This window comes from Anabrus simplex, chromosome 8, assembly GCF_040414725.1.
Source record: "Anabrus simplex isolate iqAnaSimp1 chromosome 8, ASM4041472v1, whole genome shotgun sequence".
NCBI classification, from domain to species: domain Eukaryota; kingdom Metazoa; phylum Arthropoda; class Insecta; order Orthoptera; family Tettigoniidae; genus Anabrus; species Anabrus simplex.
Genome location: NC_090272.1, coordinates 145,446,981 through 145,473,125, shown reverse-complemented (window position 1 = coordinate 145,473,125; position 26,145 = coordinate 145,446,981). Strand labels below are relative to the sequence as shown.

At 41.0% G+C, this 26,145-nt stretch overlaps 1 protein-coding gene across 1 annotated transcript in view; it reads left to right on the top strand.

The window, feature by feature from the left end:
• The window catches only part of Pask (PAS kinase), a 453,665-nt gene that overhangs the window by 84,021 nt on the left and 343,499 nt on the right, over positions 1–26,145 (top strand). The window contains exons 5-6 of the mRNA XM_068229079.1: positions 20,895–21,011; positions 24,995–25,144. Of these exons, the coding sequence (XP_068085180.1) occupies positions 20,895–21,011; positions 24,995–25,144 (267 nt within the window). The remainder of the gene's footprint in view (positions 1–20,894; positions 21,012–24,994; positions 25,145–26,145) is intronic.

Here is a 26,145-nt window from a genome sequence, read left to right as displayed (position 1 = left end):
CTGCCTTCGTTGCATGTACCTCCCTATAACTCTTCTAAACATACCCCACTGATTATAGATCTGTATCTCCTACCCACCCATTAGGATCTACATCAGGGGTTCTCAAACTTAATAATTTCGCGGCACACTTTCGCTATTCTAAGTATAACGGCACACCCCGAACGTTACAGAGCAGTCCCGAAAGATGTATAACCCTAGCGGAGGGTACACGAACCACTGGAACATTAGTAGAGAAACATGTCAATCACTCCCAAACCTTAGTGGAGCATATATAAACCAATCAATGGTCACCTGCAGTCAGTTTAGTTGGATTCGGAGAGATGTTTAAATGTAGTACAATTGATTGTTGAATAAGTTGCAGCATTTGAGGTTATTATAAAACTGAAGTAAATACACAGATATTGTGTGGTAATATGGAGAAGTTTTTAATTACACGCCAACGATTAAACAGCAGTGAAGAACATCAGAGTGAAAAGAGAACAAGTGAATCACCCGGATCAAGTGTCAGTGAAAAGCTACTTCCGCATGGTCAGGTGCTGTGCGCAGGTATCAGGATTCTTATTTATGCTTCCGATTTACATTTACTGAGTCTGGAACTCTTTAGCTTTCTGAGTGTGTTGTATGTAGTGAAAAATTAAGCAATGAATGTATGGTTCCAAGCAAACTAAAGGGACAGTTGAAATGAAACAGTCACTTAGAAAATAAATATAAAAGTTATTTACTCTCTTCTCAAATTAAAGAAGGCAAGGCAATGAATAAAATAATTACAACTTCAGAAAAAGCACTAGTGGCTAGCTATAAAGTAGCAGAAATAATTGCCTGGAATATGCAGTCACATGCAGCAGCAGAAACTTTGATTTTACCTCCTTATAAAGAAATAGTTACTCAATGTTGGAGAGACTGCCGAGAGGGAGAATTATTTTAATTTTTTTTTTTTGCTAGTGGCTTTACGTCGTACCGACAGCGATAGGTCTTATGGCGACGATGGGATAGGAAAGGCCTGGAGGTTGGAAGGAAGCGGCCATGGCGTGAATTAAGGTACAGCCCCAGCATTTGCCTGGTGTGAAAATGGGAAACCACGGAAAACAATCTTCAGGGCTGCCGACAGTGGGATTCGAACCCACTATCTCCCGGATGCAAGCTCACAGCCGCCCGCCCCTAACCGCACGGCCAACTCGCCCGGTGAGGGAGATATCAAAGGAACCTTTGTCAAACGATACAATTGCTCGACGCATATAAAACATGTCAGCTGATATTTAAAAAGTAGTGGAAAAATTACATGATGGTAAAAAATGTGCACAGTAACTGGATGAAAAACAGACATAAGTAAAAAATGTCCATTAATGAGCTACATGAGATTTTTAAACGAAGAATCACTTACTGAACAGTTCCTTTCCTCCAAAGAATTGCCTCTGACTGCAACAGGATGAGACACATTATTCTATGGCAACGACTTTGGAGGAAAATAGAACAATTTTATTTCAGTGTGCACTGATGGAGCCCTAGCAATGACTGGTCGAATAAGAGGTTTTACTTCAAGGTTGAAGCAAGATTTTCTGTACATTGTGTCCACATATTGTTTTTGCTTTTTTATATCGGGAAGCTTTGGTAGCAAAGACCATTCCTTCAGATCTAAGTAACGTAATGAGCTCGAATGTTGAAATGGTTTATTACATAAGAGCTGTGAAATTTAGACTTCTGAAAGTAATGTGTAAGGAAGCAGGACCTGTTCATGAAACTCTGGTCCTTCACACCTAAATTCACTGGCTGTCCAAAGGGAAGAGTACTTTTCAGATTTTATGAACTTAGAAATGAGTTGTTACAAATATTTGTCTCAGAAAAACCTGAGTTTGCTGACCTCATTAGCGACGAAACTTGATGTTCCAAAGTTGCATACGTAGCTGATATTTTTGGACATTTGAATAATTTCAATGCCAGTATGCAGGGAAAGAGAATATTCATATATCGAATGACAAACTAAATGGATTCCTAAGAAAAATTCAACTGTGGAAGTTAAAATTTGAAAAATTCATATTGAAATGCTTCCTTTCACAGCTGATACTGACATCTGTTCCAGTCTGATTTTAGAACATCTTTCTGTTTTGGGGAATAAATTGTAAGAATATTTTCCTTCCCCTAAGACTTCGTGCCTCAGGCGGCAGTGCACCGGCCTCTCACCACTGGGTTTCGTGGTTCAAATCTCTGTCACTCCATGCGAGATTTGTGCTGGACAAAGTGGACGCGGGACAGGTTTTTCTCCGCCTACTTCGTTTTTTCCTGTCATCTTTCATTCCAGCAACCCACTCCAATATCATTTCATTTCATTAATCATTATTAATCATTGTCCTAGATGAATGCGATAGGCTTTGGCTGCCAGCCGCTAGAAGGGGGCTTCATTCATTTCATTCCTGACCCGGTCAAATGACTGGAAACAGGCTGTGTATTTTCATTTTCCTTCCCTCAACGTGAAGGAATGCGATTGGGTTCGCGATCCCTTTGCCGTTACTGTTGAGGACACAAAACATTTACCATTAGAAGAGGCAGAAGAATCAGCTGAACTTCAAGCCGATTGAACTTTGAAGCTGAAATTTAGAGAAGAAACACTACTTCAGTTCTAGATTTTAGCGAAAAGAGAGTTCTCAGTGTTATCAGAGCATGCTATATCTATATTAATGCAGTTTTCAATGACATATCTGTGCGAACAGGGATTTTCGGCACTGACTTGCACTGAAAATAAGAAACTTCCTTCTGTAGACCAAGAATTACATGTGTGTTTGCGATTCCTCCCCACATCGAACAGTTGTGCATAAGTAAAGAAGCCCACATTTCCCACTAAATTGCAATAATAATGTAATATTACTGACAGATTTTTTGAGTTTTAATGCACGTAGTCTTACGCCGTTCTGTGATTTTAATAAATAGTATTACTGAAAATATCGAATACACAATGCAATTTTTTCGCGGCACAGTCCAACTATTTCACGGCACACCCTTTGAGAACCCCTGATCTACATATATCGCTCCCAATTTCCCACATACCCATTCCATAATCTCATGTAAATCCCCAATCAGCCTCCATTCAGTATCCCTCCTACACAGTATCCCACTGACAACTATCTCTGCTTCCTCAAACTTCTTCTTGCTGCCGTAAGCAGATCCCAAACATCCCCAACTATGGTAGTACTCATTCCTGCTTGCCTTACATTATTGATACCAACGTGGAAAATTACCACCTTCTCCTTAACCTCCTCCCTCCCTTCTATTTTCTTCAACATCTGCCTTTACCTAATTCCAGGATAATGCTCCACCTTGGTTCCCTTTCCTCCACACACTTTCCCCACATGCCTGACAATTGAGTCACCCATGACCAGAGCCTCCACGCCACCCTCCTGATTCGATCCCTCCTCTTCTGGTCTCCTTTAACTTCCCTAACACCTGCAGAACCCACTTCCTCCACCCTTTTTCTCCATCTCACTACTCTGTTCCAACTTTTTCTTCCTATCCTCTAATCTACATTTCTCTTTCCTACTGGTCCCTTTCCTCTTGCGCTGGCCCCCTCTTGTACTGGGTAGATCACAAGAACGAAACAGTATTACCTTCAAAGATAAAGTGAACATGGAAAGACTCGAATGGTTCAATGTGTCCAGTAATGTCAGTAACAACAACAATAATAATAATAATAATAATAATAATAATAATAATAATAATAATAATAATAATATATATATATATATATATATTTTTTTTTACGAGGGAAGTGTGGGAAATCTTTCATTAGACACTTGTGAGGGTCCGCACTCCACAAGCGTGTGAGATTCCTACTCACTAAAACCCACACACCCTTTTCCCACGACGTATATCTCCGCCCCGGAACCGCTCTCGCATTACTTCAGGGCGGTGTCGTGCTAATTTGTTAGGTTTCTTCTTCCTTATTTCTCCTTACTGCCGTTCATGAGCATTCATATCTCTCTTTTTCTGACGCAGGATGCCTTCTACATATACTGCTATCTGATCCCAAGATTCTTGGTTTCGTAGCATCGCCTGCACAATAGTTTCTGGCGTCAACTCTCCTTGCTCAGTATATAAACATCTTCTCTGAGTTGACCAATGATAACATACGAAAAATGTGTGAAATACATCGTCTATATCATTGCAATAAATACACGCCGAGTCGCTCGCTCTACCTACTCTATGTAGAAATTTACGGAAGTATCCGTGACCCGTCAATAGTTGCGTAATGTAAAAGTTAACCTCGCCATGAACTCGGGCAACCCAATCAGCTAGGCGTGGTATCAGCCGCTTAGTCCATTTTCCTCGAGGATCTTCCTCCCATCTTTGCTGCCACCGCTCCATTCGTTGCCTATAAGCTAGCTCCTTAGCGCGCTTCTTTCCGAGCTCTCCGTGAGTTCGCCAGACTTCCTGTCTCTCTAAAGCAAGTAAATCAATCGGTGCTACCGCTGCTATCGTAAGGACCGCAGGTTCGGATACTGTGCGATATGCGCTTGTAATACGCAAAGCTGATCTCCGCTGTACCGCAGCTATCCTTCGCCGGTATTTTTCAAACTTCAGAGATTCAGCCCAGACTTCGGCACCATATAGAAGTGTCGAGTGAACTATCGACATCAGAAGTCGTCGTTTGCTAGACTTCGGACCTTTAACGTTGCTCATTAATCTACTCAGCGCAATCGTTGTTTTCACCGCCTTATCTGTCGCCCGTTTGATATGATCCCAAAAAGTAAGTTTGGTATCAAGTGTCACTCCGAGATACTTTATACTTCTGGATGTTTCAATTTCTGTTTGTCCAATATACATTGGAATGACGGTCGTGTTCCTTTTCCTTGTCAAGAGAACAATCTCTGTTTTATGATCTGCAAGCTGTAATCTGTGATTCGCCATCCAATCTTTCACCCGTCGCATTACTTGATTTAGCTTAAACTGAGCCAACTCCAAATGTCGAGCAACTATCAAAACAGCTATATCATCAGCATAGCCCACTAGCATTGTGTCTTCCGGCATCTCTAACCTCAACAATCCATCATATACTGTGTTCCACAGATTTGGGCCAAGGATGGACCCTTGTGCTGCACCAGCTGTGAGCCGTTTCACTCTCTGCCCATCTTCTGTGTGATATACTAGATTACGATCTTTCAAATAATTTCTCATTATGCGCATGAGATACTCCGGTAGTTTGAAAGTATTTTGAAGCGCTTGCAATATGTCATTCCAACTGATCGAGTTGAAAGCGTTCTTAACATCAAGGGTCACAAGGAGTGTCACTTTACGAGAGTGATGATTACCCATTTGTGCCCTTTTAGCTGTATTCAACACTTCCCATACTGCATCGACTGTCGAATGCCCTCCTCGAAAACCATGTTGACGATCAGAGAGGTCCCCAGCTAGTTGAACTGCTGAAAGTATTCTTGGCTGCAAAAGTTTCTCTAATCCTTTACCAGCAGTATCCAGCATACATAAAGGCCTATAGCCCCCAGATTTTCCTTTGCTTATTAAATAATAATAATAATAATAATAATAATAATAATAATAATAATAATAATAATGTAGGTTTCTTTTACGAGGGACTGTGGAAAATCTTCAAAGGACACTTGTGAAGGGTCCGCTCTCCACAATTGTATGGGATTCTTACCCACTAAAAACCGCTCACCCTTTTCCCACAATGTGTGTCAACACCTCGGAACCGCGCTCTCATTACTTCAGGGTGATGTCGTGCGTACTTAGTCTTTCAGACTTCTTCTTTCTTCATTTCTCCTTTACGGGTGTTCGTACACTTCCAAATCCCTCTTCTTCTGATGGACATCCTCCACATACACTGCCATACGATCCCAGGATTCCTGGTTTCGTAGCATCACAGAAATAATATTATCTGGTGTCACTTCTTCCAATTCAGTTTCCATACATCTTCTCTTTGTAATCCAATGGCTGCACACAAAAAAGGCGTGAAGTGCATCATCGATGTCGTCACAGTATTTGCATGCTGCATCACTCGCACCGCCGATTCAATGCAGGAATTTCTGAAAATATCCATGTCCTGTTAGAAGCTGCGTGGGGTAATAGTTGACTTCACCATGAACCCTTTCAACCCAGATAACGAAGCGTGGTATCAGTCGCTTGGTCCATTTACCCCGAGGATTACTTTCCCATCTGGGTTGCCATCGCCTCATCCGTTGACTGAAGACACACTTCTTTGCACATTTCTTTCCCAGCTCTCCTTGGGTATGCCTAATTTCTTGACACTCCAATGCAAGTAGATCTATTGGGGCTATTACTGCTACCGTGAGGATTGCAAGTTTGGAAACTGTGCGCTATGCACATGCAATACGTAAAGCTGATCTCCTTTGTACGGCAGCTATCCTTCTCCGATACCAAGCAAATTTCAAGGATTCAGCCCAAATTTCAGAGCCATACAGGAGCACTGACTGAACCGTCAACATGAGAAGGTGTTGTTTATTGGATTTTGGACCTTTAATATTTCCCATCAGTCTACTAAGTGCAGTCATGTATTTTACTGCCATATCTGTCACTCTCTGAATATGATTCCAGAAAGTGAGCATGGAGTCAAGTGTCACTCCCAGATATTTCGTGATCGTAGACGTTTCAATCACTAACTCTCCAACAATCATTGGCATAAGAGTCTCGATCCTCTTCCTCGTCAGAAGAACTATCTCCGTTTTGTGTTCTGCTAGTGTTAGCCTGTGACTCCTCATTCATTCTTTTATGCTCCGCGTCACCTGGTTCATTTTGATTTGAGCCATCTCAACATCACAATGTTAAAATTTTGGGTAAAAGTTCAACTTTTCCAGTACAATGCATGTTGTACAGGAATGTCATTTGCAACATATTTTATTTAAGGTACCGGTTTCAACATCTATATATCGTGTCATCATCAGCCTAAAATTACAACCAAGCAGAAGGCTGATGACACCATATATAGGTGTCGAAACTGGTACCTTAAATAAAATATGTTGTAAATAAAATTCTTGTTCAACACACATTGTACTGGAAAGGTTGAACTTTTACCCAAAATTTTAACTTTGTGATCTCAGTTCAATACGGAACAAAATGTTTTTAACTTCATATAAGGAACCATCTCAACATTACGAGCCACTGTTAAGGCTGCCACATCATCAGCGTAGCCAACAAGCTTCATGTCCTCTGGCATCTCCAAACATAACAGGCCGTCATACATGATGTTCCAAAGATCGGGACCAAGGATCGATCCCTGCGCTGCACCAGCCGTCAGTCGTTTTGTCCTTTGTCCATCTTCCGTATCACACAGCAGAGTGCAATCCTTGAAGTAGTCTCTCATTATGCTCATAAGATATTGTGGTAGCTTGAAAGTTTCTTCAAGAGCTTCCAACATGCTGCTCCACCTTACCGAATTGAAAGCATTCTTCACGTCCAGGGTCACAGAAAATGTCAATTTACAGGAATGGTGATTGCCCGTTTGTGCTCTTTCTGCTGTATTCACCACCTGCCACACTGCATCCAGCATCAAGTGCCCTCTCAAAAATCCATGCTGCCGAACAGATAAATCCCCTGCCTGCTGAACTGCTGAGAGAATTCTGGGCTGCAGAAGTTTCTCCAGGCCTTTTCCAGCTTTGTCCAACATACATAAAGGTCTATAACCACCAAGCTTTCCTTTTCTGATCAAAACCAATTGGACCATTTTCCATCGGCGAATAAAAACACCCGCTTGCAGGCAGTAATTGTACATATTCAGCAAGAGTTCTGGACAGAGTTCTGATATTATCTTTAGCACTTTTGCAGGTATACCATCTGGTCCTGGAGCCTTCTGGTTTCTAAGAGAGCTAATAGCTCTGTTCAGCTCTTCTACTGTGAAGAGGGGTATATCATCCAGTTCTTTTTCATCGTCACAGTCAATCCTCTCTGGATGGTCGGGGAGTAGTGTATCCACAATTTCTTTCATGGTTTGTGGACACATACTCGGGGTTGACAATGTCCCGAGTTTCTTCATTACAATCTTATAACCTAGTCCCGATGGATCATCTACTTTATTAGCCAGTGCCCACTATTTATTGGCTGTACTCTTTCTAATTGCGGTACGGAGTTCCTTCTTCGCTGATTTGTACTCCGCTCTGACTGAGGTATTCTCTGGACTGCCTCTCATCCTCTGAACCCTGTGTCGAAGTCGCAGACAATTCCTTCTCAGTTCGGCAATCTCTTCAGTCCACCATTATGCTGGGCGCTTGCTATTCCGTGGTCTCCTTCGGGACATTGAGAGATTGCATGCTTGCTGGATTAGCTGCATGGTGAGTTCAACCCATACACCAGCTGCTTCTTTCCCTATACAGCCAAAGCATTTTTCTGTTATGTTGTCTATTCCATTCCGTATTACATCAAGAAACTTTTCCTTGTCGATACTGGCTATGTTCCACCATGCTGGCCTGCGCAAGATGTTTCTTACTTGAGGAGATTCCTGGAGCAGTCGAAAGATGATATATTGGTGATCACTCCTGGTATAGTATTGTTCCCTGACATCCTGGTGGTCAAAATGTTGGTACATTTCCAATGTTGTTGACCATCAAACCCGTTCTGGCTGACATCTCCATTATACGTCGTCCTCTGGACTCTGTTTATGGCATGCCCCGTTCCAATGCTTGAGCATTAAAATCATCAGCAACCACTAGTCTGTTTTCCATTCCACGTAATGCATCCTCAAGGCCATCAAGTTTCATCTGAAAGTTGGGAACGGATTCATTTGGCGTAAAATAACAGCTACAATAGTGATTCCCCCAATCTGTACCCAAACAAAATCATCTTCACGTCCATGCTCTCTGACTGAAAATTTTCCTATATCTGGTATCCAAATTGCAGCTGTTCCAAGATTATCCACAAACCACTCTGGATGGTCGCTCTCTTGATATGGTTTGCTAAGAATAACTATGTCTGTTTCCATCTCATAAATCAGCTTTGTCATAGGATCATTAGCTGTTTGACTCCTGTGCATGTTTGTTTGAAGGATTCGCGTCATTTGCTGTGATTTTTTGCCTTTTTCACGGAATATTGTGCATACAATTAAATTAAAAATTAAGAGTAAAATATTTCCACCCTAATTCTCTAGAATCTTTGTTATCCTTCAATGACAACTATATGCATTGATGTATGCATTTTAAACATTTTAAAACTTCGATCACCAACGAGACCTTACCTGTAATACGTTCCAACACATCGCAGCACAACTATCAGAACTTCATGAGTGATATATATAAACCTCAAGATTCTTTCAACGCCTAGACTATTCTTGTTGAATTCTTCCTTCAACAGCTAAGTGCATTAATTTATGCATTTTATGCATTACCCAAAACTTTTACAACAATTTTGACTTCTTCACATTGATAGTGTCACACCACTGTGTTTTCACGACTTTCTTACAATTTCTATGAACTATCAGATACATTGTGCAACTCGCGATTTGACTGATGATGACCTTAAAAAATAGGTCAAAACTAGTTCTCTAATAAATGTTTCTTCCGTAATGTGACCCACATTACTTGATTTAGTATTGAAAATTTGGGAATATTTTAATCTTAATTTTTAATTTAATTGTAATCACAGTTCAATACGGACCATTCAAAATTAAATTCATATCCCTTAATTATATTGTGTATGCACCCGATCCAGCAACATGATTTCATTTAGCTTCATTGACATCCTTGTTTGTAAAAAGCATGCATCGCGGATTATTCTTTTTGCAGTTTACTGCCTTATGACGAGATTCTCCACACTTAAAACAGAGCTTACTTCTGTCTGGGCCTGTGCAGTTTCTTGCCAGCTATACATATGGTAGGCATTGAAAGCAGTGAGGTAACATGGTTCTAGCATGTACTCTGCAGTATAGCCATCCTATCTTAATTCTTTCCATGAACCTCCTACGCTGGCGTAGCAGGTGGTGAGGTGATACTCCCACATGGCAAGTTCAATGTGGCGGATATCGGGGTCCTAACCGGCTTGCTGGCGGACTTGAGGAAAATACACTGACTGACAGTGACAATGCAACACCAAGGAGGAGTGGTTCGAAAGGGATGAAAGTTGAGGAAAAAAACAGAGACAGCACGGATGAATAATTGATGTTTATTTCAAACCGATATGCAGGTTACACAATGCGCACGGCATCGACTCAGTAGGATGTAGGACCACCGCGAGCGGCGATGCACGCAGAAACACGTCGAGGTACAGAGTCAATAAGAGTGCGGATGGTGTCCTGAGGGATGGTTCTCCATTCTTTGTCAACCATTTGCCACAGTTGGTCGTCCGTACGAGGCTGGGGCAGAGTTTGCAAACGGCGTCCAATGAGATCCCACACGTGTTCGATTGGTGAGAGATCCGGAGAGTACGGTGGCCACGGAAGCATCTGTACACCTCGTAGAGCCTGTTGGGAGATGCGAGCAGTGTGTGGGCGGGCATTATCCTGCTGAAACAGTGCATTGGGCAGCCCCTGAAGGTACGGGAGTGCCACCGGCCGCAGCACATGCTGCACGTAGCGGTGGGCATTTAACGTGCCTTGAATACGCACTAGAGGTGACGTGGAATCATACGCAATAGCGCCCCAAACCATGATGCCGCGTTGTCTAGCGGTAGGGCGCTCCACAGTTACTGCCGGATTTGACCTTTCTCCACGCCGACGCCACACTCGTCTGCGGTGACTATCACTGACAGAACAGAAGCGTGACTCATCGGAGAACACGACGTTCCGCCATTCCCTCATCCAAGTCGCTCTAGCCCGGCACCATGCCAGGCGTGCACGTCTATGCTGTGGAGTCAATGGTAGTCTTCTGAGCGGACGCCGGGAGTGCAGGCCTCCTTCAACCAATCGACGGGAAATTGTTCTGGTCGATATTGGAACAGCCAGGGTGTCTTGCGCATGCTGAAGAATGGCGGTTGACGTGGCGTGCGGGGCTGCCACCGCTTGGCGGCGGATGCGCCGATCCTCGCGTGCTGACGTCACTCGGGCTGCGCCTGGACCCCTCGCACGTGCCACATGTCCCTGCGCCAACCATCTTCGCCACAGGCGCTGCACCGTGGACACATCCCTATGGGTATCGGCTGCGATTTGACGAAGCGACCAACCTGCCCTTCTCAGCCCGATCACCATACCCCTCGTAAAGTCGTCTGTCTGCTGGAAATGCCTCCGTTGACGGCGGCCTGGCATTCTTAGCTATACACGTGTCCTGTGGCACACGACAACACGTTCTACAATGACTGTCGGCTGAGAAATCATGGTACGAAGTGGGCCATTCACCAACGCCGTGTCCCATTTATCGTTCGCTACGTGCGCAGCACAGCGGCGCATTTCACATCATGAGCATACCTCAGTGACGTCAGTCTACCCTGCAATTGGCATAAAGTTCTGACCACTCCTTCTTGGTGTTGCATTTGCTCTGTCAGTCAGTGTAAAATACCTCTCGCGGACCAAACACACAACCCCCTGTGGATGGGGGACACATACGAAGAATACACCCACGGTATTCTCTGCCTGTCGTAAGAGGCAAATAAAAGGGGCGACCAAGGGATGATTTAATTAGAACCATGAGACTACTTTTAATTAGTACCATCACGCAGGGAACACCATGGGTCGCTTTTACTTGCGTGTAATACCACTATGTTAGGTACAAAATAGATTTGTGATTAGTAGCGACAGTGTGTGGTTCAGGATTCATTTTACAGTACCTGTGATTCGTACCAACACCATGAGATTAGTGACACCATAGTTCTGCCTTGCCTATACTTAGTACCCACTCTGTAAGGAACACCACGGGATAGTGCGGGTCCCTGTGTTTAGTCCACTAATGTAAGGAACACCATAGGTTTGCGTTGCCTGTAAATAGCGCCGCAGTGTGCGAAACACCATAGTTCTGTGTTACATGTACGAATTTCATTACCTGTGCATAGTACCATAATGTGTGGAATACCGCGATTCTAAGCTTTTGATTAGTACCGCAACATGACACATACCATGGTTCTATTTTCCTAGCGATAAGTACCATTATTACGGGCCGATGACGTGGATTTTGGACCCGTTTCGACTACAAGCATCATAGAGTCAGCATTGTGCTTTAGAAGCAGTCCCTTGGTCAGTAATACACTAACACTACTTCCTGGGAATGTCTGGCATTGCGGGTGGGATCCACTGATTGTTTTAACTTCGTATCCATCCATTCAATCTTTGTCCTCACGTTTTTGAATTCTAGTCAGTGGAGGGTTATGGATTTTTAAATTGTCATACCATTTTGTCTCATTTCGTACCATTAGGGGCTGATGACATAGATGTTAGGCCCCTTTAAACAACAATCATCATCATGATTATCTTAATTCTTCCTGCTTCCAATAATTTCTGAGCATCCTCATCTTTAGTTTCAAAGATGGCAAGTTTCTGTCCCCAGCTGTTTGGTGACCAATATTTTCAGCTCTCCATGGGGATTACCAGAATGTCACCTTGCAGCTTCCTCCACATCTGCAGCAGTTATGGCGCCATCCATGTCTCAAATCTCTAGTGTAATTCGGGGGATTAAAGCCTTTACATTGTCATCTTGTCTGAGGGCATCACAGAGATTTACTGAATATCTCCCTGTTTTCAATCTGTGTTGTTTTATTGAATTCAAGCGAAGAACAGCCCCAGGTCTTGTTTTGCGGATAGATTGGATGCCTGCTCCACTGTCTTCCGGCTTCACCCTGTTCCTGATACCCTTCGATACATCAGCGAATGTCTTACTGTGCATTGGTTTGATGATTACGGCTTTTGAATGACTCCTTGATTTAGAATGAGGTAGTTTTCCACTCTCGCTAAAACCACTGTACCTTCAGGATCATTTCGGCCCGTTTCGTTGGAATATATTCGTGTTTCCTATCCTCGCTCTTTTTCTTTCTCTTCTTCTTGGACGATACATTTCCCATTTTCCTTGGTCTTCCACCGAGTTATTTGTCACTGGTGATGTTCTGGACAATTCCTTGTTCTCCGTGGTATTTGATCTCTGCTTTAGTTCTTCTGTAGATTTCTTCCACAACATCCTGTGTATTGCTCCAGCCTCTAAAGCTTCTTCCAACTTCTTGTGGCCATTTTTTAATTTCCATTTTTAGATTCTTAAGAGGAATAGCCATGATGCTCAACAGTGATCTTGCAGTCTCAAGATGCATCTGGTCTTCATATTGATTCTCTGTTATCTGCTGACTGATATTATCAATCAGATTTAAGTCAATACGAAGGTTATGCCGAAAGTTTTTAGCAGCGCGTAAACTGTAATTCTGAGGACAATGGGATATTTTCATTTGAAAGAGCGATGTTTTTTGACCTTGGAACATGCGCACGCAACCCCTCCTAGCGGTAGGTCCTCCACAGCGAGGGAAGAAAGCACAGGCAGTGCTGAGTCAGACACGGTGCAAGATGGATCTGTCGCGCTGCGATTTTTCGAGCAATCATTTTTTATGATTATGAAAAGAAATTAAGTGCCGAAGAATGCCATTCTTCTTTGCTGCGCATTTTTGTTGAGGCTGCCCCTTCTAGAGCCACAGTTAGAAATTGGTTTTGTGAGTTTTCAAGGGGTCGGCAGTCAATTGAAGATGAACCTCGTCCCGGTCACTCAGCAACACCTGTGACTCAAGAAAACATTGATGCTGTGAGGGAAATGATCAAAGCAGATCCACATCTTACATTTTGTGACATTGAAGGGACCTTAAATATTGGGTCAAGAGCAGCGCAGACCATAGTTCACGATTATTTAGGCCTTACCAAGAGATGTGCCCGTTGAGTGCCACATTCCCTGACAGAAAGCCAAAAGGAGGGGGGAGTGGACTGGTGTCATTTCATGCTAGAAAAATTCAATGGAGGGCAGTCCAAAGACACCTACAATATCGTCACAGGTGATGAAACATGGGTCTACCATTATGACCCTGAAATGAAGAGACAGTCTTCTGTGTGGTGCTTTCCAGGGGAGGAACCACCCACAAAAGTTCGACAAAGTCGGAGCTCCGGAAAGATGGTGGTGGCAACTTTTTTTTACGAAAATGGGGCATCTCACCTCTGTGACCATGGACACACATCGTACAGTCAATGCTGAATGGTATGTGAATGACTGTCTTCCCTAAGTCCTCGCCACTTGGAGGTCACAGCACCCAAAGTCCAAGAGTGTGGGCACCTTTTGCTGCATCATGACAATGCATCTGCACACAAGGCTGCCAGAACAATGGACTTTTTGGAAAGGGAAAAAGTGTGAGTGTTACCTCATCCCCCCTATTCACCTGACCTGACCCCATGTGACTTCTTTCTGTTCCCTAAGACCAAGGAAAAAATACGTGGGCAGCGGTTTTCGTCAGATGAAGAGGCTATTGCGGCGTTCGAGAGTGCACTAAGCGACATCCCTCCCGAAAGAAGCTTGGACTGAAACGTTTTCTAAGTGGTTTCAGAGAATGGAAAAATGTATATGTGCTAATGCAGAGTATTTTGAAAAGTTGTAATTGTTTTGCAAATAAATTTTTTTCTCACACTCTGCTAAAAACTTCTGGCATAGCCCTCGTACTCCTAATAATAATAATAATAATAATAATAATAATAATAATAATAATAATAATAAAGGGAAGTTTTGATAGAAAACTTCTTTGTTAGACTGTACTCTTTGTTTTAGGTAATCAATTCTACTGCATGAATGCTTAACCCTTTGGCACTCAGCCTATATGCAGGTGTTTGCTCGAAGACACTCAGATTAATTTCTGTGATTTTCCAAAGCAAATTACAAAAATTCAACACGTAAAGAGTTGAACACACATTAAAATAAAACTAATCACACTGATACAGGAAACTATGAGCATTTCAGAAATGAATATACCTTGGACGTATTGTTATTGGTTAAGCCCAAAAAAATTATTAAATTTCGAAAATAAATTTTTAAAAATAAATTAGTTTTCAAAATTAGACATTGTTGCGTCTTCCTTCTTTACTCTTAGACGTGAATGAAAGAACATTTAATTCTGAATAATTTGATATCAATATGATGTGTGTGCTGCAATTCACTCATGAAGCATTACACAATGTTATTCAGTGTACATGTAACGGTCATCGATATCAGGGCCTCACGGTCCGATGCACGGTGAGCAGTTACGACCGTGTCACTTCCCACATAACGGGAATCACTTTCGGCAAAAGAAGGTCATTATTACTGTCTAAATCATCTGAAAATTCAAGGATATCGGCCTCATTCGGCGTTGAATATGGCCTAGCTATTACTATAAAAAGATGACGCAAGCACGGGCAACAACGGAGTTATGAAAAGGAGTAAAATTATAGTTTACGAAGTACATCGAGCACACGATATACCAAAGAAACGAAATAAACTATAAACAAAACTTATAGCAAGATCAACTTGTTGTATTCATAAGCCAATCAAAACAGATCCATGCAATAACAACTTCAAATAACCACAACATAAACATTCACGGTCAACAGATTTCATTTGTCGAAAATAAAAGTATTTTGTAGGGCTGGTGGATATATCGGTTGAGTTAAATGCAAATTCAAGGCTTTAATGTACCGTCACGATGAACTGTTCTGATTTAACAGCTACGCGAATGACCGAAATCTGTAAATAAGACAGAGCCGATGTATCGGCGCTGTGAGTGTTTTCGCCATAACCTCTCGTGCCGATAGATCAGCGTGCTGAGTGCGAAAGGGTTAGGCTTGCATTATCAAACCCAAGATTATTGTTTCAGATTTAGTCCCACGATTGCAAGACCTTTTTTCTGCTTTTGGGAGCTCAATTGTGCTAGTTACTAGAAATATTTTATTTAGGAATGACTTCTTTTTTTAAAAGTACAATATCTCCATAGCAGCTATTTATTTACACATTTGTAGAATTTTAAAAATAGTATAAATCAGTCCCATTAATTTTTTTATATCTCTATGGACTGTTATCAGCTGATATATGATATTTATTTTTTTATTTTATGAAATACTTCCTCTCATGCAGAGGCTGCCTTGCGACAAAGTATACTTTTACATTTATATTTAGAAGCGAAATAGATATTCTGTACTTGAGAAATGTTGAAGGTAACCTAATTGTAACAGTGATTTCTTAGAATTATCTGTGAGCCCCTTAAGGCTATGATGGCAATCTCCTGTAACGTTGTAACTGGTAGAGACATCTGTTTCCAGAAATTAGCGGCAAAAGCAGGAATCGTTCCCCTTGCTCCAATCATCAGACCTACTATGTCGATTTCCTCTAACTGGTATTTCTCCCTGTAGTAAGGAATTGTTGGTAAGTATATATTCCTCTTCTCTAGGTTAACATCTGAGGGCTGTGACTTATGGCTTTCAAAGCGAATTGTGGGGTCGATGATGTAACCTCTCTTCTTATTCTTGAAAGCAATGGTGTCAATCCTTCTGTGGCTTCCGTTGTTCGCTAAGCCATGAACCTCTTCAAATACCTGGAAACCATGCTCTTTTAGCGTCACCGCAATTAACGAGCGGATGTTATGATGAAAGTTCACCATGAGGACAAGATCCCAGAACATGCGCAAGAGTTTCAATCTCCTTAAGGCAGCGCCTACAAAGGGAATCGTTCTGAGATCTTCCTGGTACCGATCTAACTGTTGAAATGTTTGGTGTCATCTTAATTGCTTCACGCCATTCACTACATGATAAGCCTTGATGGTCTCGAATCCAGGAGTTGGCAGGAGTGTATTCATTGTACAAACATACACCTCTTCCTTTCTGCTGTAAGTTGCACCACTCACTGAATGCCCTTTCTCTCAGTACTCTTCTCACTTTCTGGCATCTGTTATCTCTAGGCGTGGATGTAGTAAATTGTCAGATGGAGGGACATTGAGGGATTGTAGTGAGAGAGTTATTTCTTCTTTCAGATTTCTTGTAGCACGGATGTATTCGTCACCTGAACTTAATAGTACCTTACAGATGTTAATGGGCTGAAGATGAGCTTCCCAAGTGGCGCAGAAGAGTCCCAACCCCTTATATTTTTCTCAGTGTAGACCATTCCATTAGGAATGTCTGCAGGTATTTGAAGAATTTCCTTAAGAGCACTTCGAATTAGTATGTCTGTATCAGCAAGGAACTTTTTCAGAATCTTCTCAGGTTTGATAATTTGGAATGGGTATAAGAGAGATGGGCATATAACTGTGTTTATTACTTCAAATTTCTGGTCAGCCTGTAATAGTGGAGAAGAAACCAATTTCTCCATTTTATTCTGTAATTTTCTCCTGTGTAGGTTGAAAAATTATTTCATTTGAAAAGTTAACTCCCAGATAGCAGATTGTGTCCCCACGTTGCAAACTCGATATATTATAGCTCTTAAATTCAGCTGGGTCTTCGATTAACTTTCCGCGTTCGATGCAGATTGCCGTAGATTTCACTGGGTTGATATAAAGCCCTATTTCATGAAATCTCCTTGTGACTATTTTCGAGAGCTCAAGTGCTGCTGTTCGACTATTTCCTATGACAACCAAGTCATCAGCGAAACCCATGATCGTTAAAGGTGGAAGATGTGCTACTAAAGAAAATTCATAGTGGCTTGTGAGAGAGTCTTCAGTTAGTTCGTTTAAAATATGATCTGTTGCTAGATTGTAGAGACAGGGAGAAAGAGGTGAGCCCTGCATAACACCCCTTTTAGGCTTAAGGTGGCTGTCTTTCCAGTTACAGTTTCTATTTTTGTAGTGTTTCCTGTCTGGAGATTAACTATTAGTTCCTTTAATTTCTCAGGTATTCCTAATGTCCTCAAGGTCTCATCTAAATGAAGGTGCCCAATGTTGTCAAATGCCTTTCTGACGTCTAGAAAAATCACTGTTAGGTCAGTTTTGTTCAGTTTCGCGGAATTTAAAACCGAATCGAGTGAAGAAGTATTTATATGTGTACCGGCTGAAGATATAAATCCCCGTTGTTGTGGATTAAAAGCAACGTATTCTCTCAGGCGTTTATCAAGAGCTCGCTCAATTACTCTCCTCATCATCATCATCATCATCATTTCCCTTTATCCAGCTGTAGCCGGGTAGGGGCAAATATGGTTCCTCTCCACTTTCTTCGGTCTTTCCACCACTCCTTCTCCAACACTGTGTCCCAGTCCAGGTTTCTTTCTATAATGCTGCGTTGGATGGTATCCTTCCATCTCAATCGAGGTCGTCCACGGCCTCTCCTTCCTTGGATTTGCATTTCCATCACCTTTTTTGGCATTCTTTCGTCGCTCATTCGCTTTATGTGCCCAAACCATCTTAGTCGGCTCTTCTCTATTCTATCATTCATTTTTTCCACTCCAATTTCTTCCCGGATTTTCTCATTCCTTATTTTGTCTCGTCTACTCTTCTGTATCATACTCCTCAAGAATTTCATTTCGGCTGCCTGTATTCGACTCTCATCCTTCTTTGTCATTGTCCAAGTTTCTGCTCCGTAAGTTGTTATGGGTACGTAATACATCTTGTACATAGTATCCTTTGCTTCCATTGGCACATCTTTGTCCCATAACATATTTCTTACACTATGATAGAAACAACTTCCAGCTTGAATCCTTTTACTAATCTCAGCATCCAGTCGAGCATTCTCCATTAATTCACTCCCCAGGTATTTAAACGTTTCCACTACTTCCAGGGGCTTGTCTGCAAGTCTAATCTGACCTTTCCCTTCTTTCTCCCCTCTCGTCATAACAAGAGTTTTACTCTTTTCTACACTTATTTTCAATCCACATTCTTCAATCTTCCCATTCACTACATTCAACTGTTCTTGAACCTTCCTGTCGTCTTCTCCCCAAATCACAATATCATCTGCAAATAACACCATGTTCATTTCTCTTCCTCCATATGCTGCTTTTGCTGTTCTCATGATGTCATCCATTACTATTGTAAACAGGATTGGTGATAGAACACTTCCCTGTCTCAGCCCACTAGTTATTTTGAACCAACTTGTCCTGCCAACTTGTGTTTGCACGCAACTACAACATTCCTTATACAATGCCATGATCATTTTTATTAATCCCTGTCCAATTCCTTTTTGCACCAGACTGTCCCAAACTTTCGTCCTAGGGACACTGTCATATGCCTTTTCAATATCAATGAATGTCATCACCATATCCTTCCCGTACTCCCAATGCTTTTCCATTAGTTGTCTCATAATGAAAATGGGCTCTATTGTTGATCTTCCACTTCTGAAACCAAACTGATTTTCCTGTATCTGCTTCTCAAGCCTCAACCTTATTCTACTTTCCAGTATTCTTTCCATTATCTTAGCAACATGGGATATTAGAGCAATTCCCCTGTAGTTCTTCAAAACTTTCTTATCACCTTTCTTGAAAATTGGGATGATTATTCCTTTTTGCCAATCCTCAGGGACCTCCTTATTCTCCCAGACATTCCTGAGAACCCGATATGTCCACTGCAGGCCTACAGCTCCAGCTGCCTTTATCATCTCCACTGAAATTTCATCTATTCCAGCAGTTTTTCCATTCTTCATCTTTCTTACTGCCATTTCAATTTCATTCATTGTAATTTCTTTATCCATTTCTTCGTCAACTAATTGTCTTTCCTGGTCGTCCATTGAATGACTGTCATCCGTTCTTATGTTCAGCAGCTTCTGAAAATACTCTCTCCATCTATTTCTTATTTCTTCTGGCTTTGTTAAAATTATGCCACCTTCATCCTTCACAAATCTGGTGTTTACTTGATCTCTCTTTTTGTTTCTTAAGATACCATACAGTAATTTCTTGCTGCCCTGCGTATCATCTCTCAATTTCTGTGTGAATAAGGCCCAGCTTTTCCTCTTTTCTTCCTCCACTACTTTCTTGGCCAAATTCTTTGCCTCCACATATTTTCTTCTACTTTCTTCAGTCTTAGATGTTTTCCATGCCTTCCATGCCATTTTCTTTTCCTTCACTTTAATCTTTACCCTATCATTCCACCAGTGTGTTTCTTTGTCTTTCACATTTCCTGATGTTCTACCACACACCTTTTCTGCACATCCAACTAGTGCTTCCTTAAATCTTTTCCATTCCTCTTCAACATTCCCCACCTCTGTCCTGGGTACCAAGGGTATTATTTCCCTTTGAAATTCTTCTTGTACGCTTTTCTCCTTCAACTTCCATACTTTAATTCTTTTCTCTCTTCTTAATTGGGGTTTTTCAATCTTTCCAACTTTCAATTTTCCTATCACAACTCTATGATCTCCACCAAAGGCTTCTTCAGGCATGGCTGTTACATCTACAAGGTTCTTCCGGTGTTCTTTCTCTACGATTATATAATCAATCATGGTCTTTGTTCGTCTGTCTCCCCAGCCATACCTTGTAATCTTCTGACTGTTCTTCTTCCTAAACCACCAATTACTCTCCTAACAACAGAAAATATTGTGATTGGTCTCCAGTTTGCATTGTCATCAGGGGCACCTCCCTTGTGTATAAGAACGGTTCTTGCCTTTCTAAAACACGGTGGTACCTGTCCTGTTTGAAGCATACGAGTGGCTATTGTGGCAGTTATCTCGGAAGCGATGTCACTTTTGATAGCTCTAACGATGACGTAATCAGGGCCAGGTGAAGTGTCCACCGCAATTCTACTTGTTGCAAGCTGTATTTCATCTTTGGATATAACATCATTAAACGTGTCATTGTAAACCGTTTGTGTAGCTTCACTCATTTTTGGGGGATAATTTTCTCTCACGGAATTATTTTCATGTCCTAATATTTCACGGAAATAGCCATATACATGTTGAAAATTAATCAGACATCTTTCATTGCTTCTGCTCTCCATTTGTTTCTGATGCCTGTATATTTCACTCTTGTCTCCTTTCTTACCTGAACATTTTATTTTTATAATATATTGCCAAGTAAATGATCATAGATATGTGCTTGCTTTGGACAGTTTTGATTTTCTTATATTTACAGGTTGAAATGCTAACTAAGGATGAGAAAGTCATTCCAGTATCATTATGGCTTAGAAAACTTGAAGCAGAAGGGCGGTGCTTGGCTGTAGCAGAACCTGTGGAACGTAGAATCGCTCAAGTATGTTCCTTAATTTTCAGAGTTTTGATATATCATATTTATATTGCTTTTTCTTGTATTTTAAAATGAGATAAAAATATGATTATATAATGATTAAGAGACTGTATTTTGGAAGAAGGTGCAAATCAATGTTAGTGTTCTTTCACGATTCTTGTGTTGTAATTGACTGAAGAGTAAAACTTGACATTCACCAATGCAATACCGTGTTCACAGCACTTCCTGATAATAAAATCTCTATTCAAGAACACAGTGACTCTCATTCCTCTGAACCTTGAAAGCTGAATGACATCACACTGTCTTCACAACAAGGTGTCCACAGGTTGAATTTCAGCCACTGCAAGTAGGATTTTCAAAATGAAAAAAATCTCTTTCCTGTGGTTTGAATTCCACATAAAATTGGAGATCCTTGCTTATGGAGAAAATATCAGTATTCGTATCAAAAACTAAAAGTTTTTTCTTTGTTCCTCTCATAAATAACGTGAAAACTCCATTGTAACTTTCTAGGCTAGGCTCACCTTTATAACCCTGGTTAAAATAACCAATAAAGTACAGATTTAAACAATAATACAACTCCTTTCCTATTCCAGTATCTGCTACCACACTGCTGATTTTGAGGAACTTTGTACTGTTATAGTCAGCGACAGCATCAATGGCCCCTGGCCGCGGAGAGAGAGAGAGAGAGAGAGAGAGAGAGAGAACAATGTTGCAAAACACAGCGTTGCTGCATACATGCAGTCAATCCCGTCAGTTGTAACACCCAGCATCAAATATCACGTGTGTGCTCGGGCAAGTTATTTTTGCGTTAGAGACTCTGCATATGGTTAGGATGAAGGCAAGCATTTTTTTAAATATAAAGAAACAAAAATCACACCTACACCAAGAGTGCTTCATGTTTTATGGTCTGTTAACAAGCTTGATATATAACACTATGTAAAAATAACCTATGATATTCCATTTTAGGCTCTCCTAAACACTGAAAGAGTCTGGAAATGACTGTTCCCCCCCCGATGTTAAAGATATCAGGAAAACTGTACGAACTTTGGTGAACCTAAAGTTATGTGAAGCTAAGCTAAACTTCTACTTTGACGTGATTGTTGATATCATAGCTGGGGACCCTCTGCTCCTATCACTTAACTTGCCCACAATAACAAACAAAATTAATTAATTTTTTCCCAAAGAAATACAGTATATAGTATTGACTTCTTTTCCTACCGCTTTTCCCACACCTGTGGAGTCGCGGGTGCGATCTGTGTCGCACATGTGGACTTGGCCCTGTTTTACGGCCGGATGCCCTTCCTGACGCCAACCCTATATGGAGGGATGTAATCACTATTGCGTGTTTCTGTGGTGGTTGGTAGTGTAGTGTGTTGTGTGAATATGAAGAGGAGAGTGTTGGGACGGACACAAACACCCAGTCCCCGAGCCAGAAGAATTAATCAGAAGCGATTAAAATCCCCGACCCGGCCGGGAATCGAACCCGGGACCCTCTGAACCGAAGGTCAGTACGCTGACCATTCAGCCAACGAGTCGGACAGTATATAGTATTGACTAGGAGGATTAAAATAGTTTTGTATAATTTTGTAAGAAGTTCAACCATCAATACGGATTCAACAATGAGATTCATAGTTTTAAAGTGAATTCAGATAAAATCCTTTTTCTGTGCAGACATCACCCACGCCTTTCAAAAGACGTATCCTACGTAAATCTAGCAAACACAACAGGATTGGGTCCCTCTTAACACTCTTCCAATCCCAAACATTAACGACGACAAAGGATAGCCGTGTTAGTCTTGAAGTGTATGGATTTTATTTCCTTTACAGAAATTAACATATTGTCATACATTATAGAAATGTTTTAGAACAGAATCATGGTAGTGTACACTTTAGGTTCAGAAAGTGTAAATTTGTTTCTAGACATTATTCTACATTTATATTCTGTTATATATTTGTGGCTTTTGCTTTTAACCTTTAACCTACACGTAATAATATCGGCTATTAGAAATTATTATTTCTACATGCATTATATAAAGGATCACAAATTATAAACCAATAAGAAAATTTGAACAACTTCATCTATATAGAGTACACACGTACGTGGTTACTCTGAACTGTCAGAATCGCTGAATTCAGAACCAGAACTTTATCTGCTGGATGTTCCTGCCACATTGATGATTATAGGCTCCATTAAATCATCTCTCACCAATTCTTTACGGAAATCATTATCCTGCACTTTGTCTGTGTGACGTATGCAAGCTTCCCAATCTGCAATCAAGACTCGTCTATCGCTTTGTGAGTTAACCTTTCAGTATAGGCAATTTTAAACGTGGCATTCTTTTCTGCCACATACCCCTTCGCTTGTGTACGTACCAATTCAGTAGGGTTATACTGACAGTGATAAGGTGGTAATCGTACCACTCTGTGACCATGTTACTAACCTATGGTGTCAAGTTATGTTTTTTCATTGCCCTTTGTCTTCATGAGCTGCAATAATTCGGCCCTGGTTTGTCTTGTGTCATGTGGTATATTGTTACTACTTGGCCATGTAATAATATTCTTCCATGTGTTTGTTGTGAGAGGCTTGTCCATTATGGCGGAATGATAGCTCGCATTGTCTATTACAATCATGGTTGCGGAATGCAGATATGGTAACAGCTGGTCCAAAAACCAATCTCGGAATGCTTCCCCGTTCATTTCAGTGTGCTAGTTCAAAATTTTCAATTTTGATTTTGCTCTGAACACTAATTTACTCACGGAAATGAATCCAGTTGCAGCAGAACCAGCATGGCATATAATGAGGTGGCCACTTTTGTATCTACAGGAACTTGTAAAACCCACCGTCACTCTGTTGACTGCCAAATCATCGATCTTGTGTGGTTCTGGTTTACCCAGGTCTCATCTAAGTAATACACGTTGCAAATCCTCTTCTCTCAAATTTCATGCATTGTTCGTAAAAATGTCATTCGGGTAGCAGCAATATCGCTACGTTCCATTAAAAATTTCCTCCCATCATTGCATTTTATATACCTGATACCTGCATGTTTTAACATTCTCTGCATAGAACGAGAGCTCCCCTTAAAACCAGTGGCTTTATGCATTACATGGACTAACTTCTTTGCTGTAGGGAACACACCTCTGTCATAAAACTTGAATATTTTGCTGGGTAAAACATTTTGGTCAAAATTGTCAATGCCAGTTACTCGTTATGGTACTAGGTGTTTTTTCCCTGGAGATCTAAATTGCAAACTTCCACTTGCCTGTTCTAATAACTTGGCTTCTCGAACTATTCATTTCACACTTCATACTCCCATACCACTACGTGCAAGTGCCATGTGCTCCTGAGTTTTGACAACCTCTCACAATGGACTTCCGGCGCCTACTTCCCTCTTGAAGAACATTTACACTTCTTAAATTAACCCTCTGGCCTGTTTATGAAATACTTCCTGGCGTTTCACTGGCTCGGCCATTGTAGGAATACAGTAGATATACACAAAAATACTCTATTACAGTATATTATGCTTGTTATTTAAATAAACACACTCATAGTGCACTGAGGTTCTTACAGTTACGAACAGCAAAGCGCGACTGGCGCTGATTGGTTCTGACGTGGGCAGGCTATTCTGCATCCATGGCTCAGGGTCACATTAAAGTTTGCGCCGAGCATAGTCGTTAATAATCTCCTTGTTTTGCACCATTTCCTCACAGGTAGACCCAGACATGAATAATAGATAACCTTGATTTCAAGTTGTTTTGAGGGAGGAACATGAACCTCGATAGGTTATTCTGCTCTCCTTTACCCTTTCCCGTCATTACTATTACTACTGCTGCTACTACTGCTACTACCACTACTAATACTACTACTTCTACATTCCACTTTTTTAAATTTTTAAATTTCAAGTGCTGTAAGGATCTATTTAGCATGTTTTACATAAATTATATCTTTGGAGTTGGGGAAGGCTAATAGTCTTTCACAGAACTGTTTATCAGCTTGTTATAGATTGTGCTGGTTGCATCATGTCTGCTGATTCAGAAACGGCTGTGATTTTTCAATACGAAGCTGATGAATTGGAGGGTATGGATATTGCAACACTAGTACCTGCAATTAAATTACCTGGCCATGAAGGGAATTTAACAAAGGTAAATACATAACTTTGTAGAATTAATTCTGCCAGTGTAAATTTTTTGCCATACTACTAAAGTGGAACTTGACCACAGTTGGAGAGTAGAAGGAGAAAGTAGTAAAAGTCTGTTTTCTTAGAAAATGATGAATGTCAGTTATGCTACATGGGACACTTCCTGGCATCACATGAAAACACCAAAGTAAGTCTTATTTAAACCAAAAGTTGCTGGGTATATACAGGGTCTTTTTTTCTTTTTTTTTTTTTTTTTTAGCTGGCTCCGCAGCACCACTCAGAGCAATATATCTCTCGGCAAATGAGTCGCCCAGCTATCGCCTTCCGTGCGTGTTCCCCTGACACACGGAGCAAGCCATAAAAAAGACCCTGTATAAGTTAAATGTGTTAATTTATGCCAATCCAACAATGGTATTAGTCGTCTTATTGCATGTTAAATTTTTATTGTAGAAACATTCCTCTGTTTCTCTGAAATTGGTCATTGGTATTCACATGTCATTTGTTCTATGAACATTGCTGAGGGTTTTCCAAAGGGTCATTAGTGTACAGGATGTTTGTATTGGTTTGTGATAAATTGAGTATAAGTGGTACTGAATGATGATTACATCAATATACTTTGGTTAAGAGATAGTGGAAAGGCAACAAAAATACCACATTACTTTTATGTACTGTAGACCTCAAAAGCAGCTGTTTGAGGTTTGAGGAAATCCTATGTTTGTATGGTAGAGCACATCACGAGTAATGAATCTGGTGTTGATTCTGTATTGACTCATAAAATTCTCTTATATGGTCCACCCAGTCACTACAAAAATGTTTTCCATTTCTACTACTAAAATTTGAACGTTTACGAAATAATTACGTATGGCATTTTTCCATCCACTTGGCTACATATTCTTAATATAACGTGAACTTATAAGTTCCTCTTCATCAGTCCCTTTTAGAATGGGACTCCTTTCAATGTCACATTAATTTCAAGTGGTTTAATATCCTGTTCAGTAAACAAAA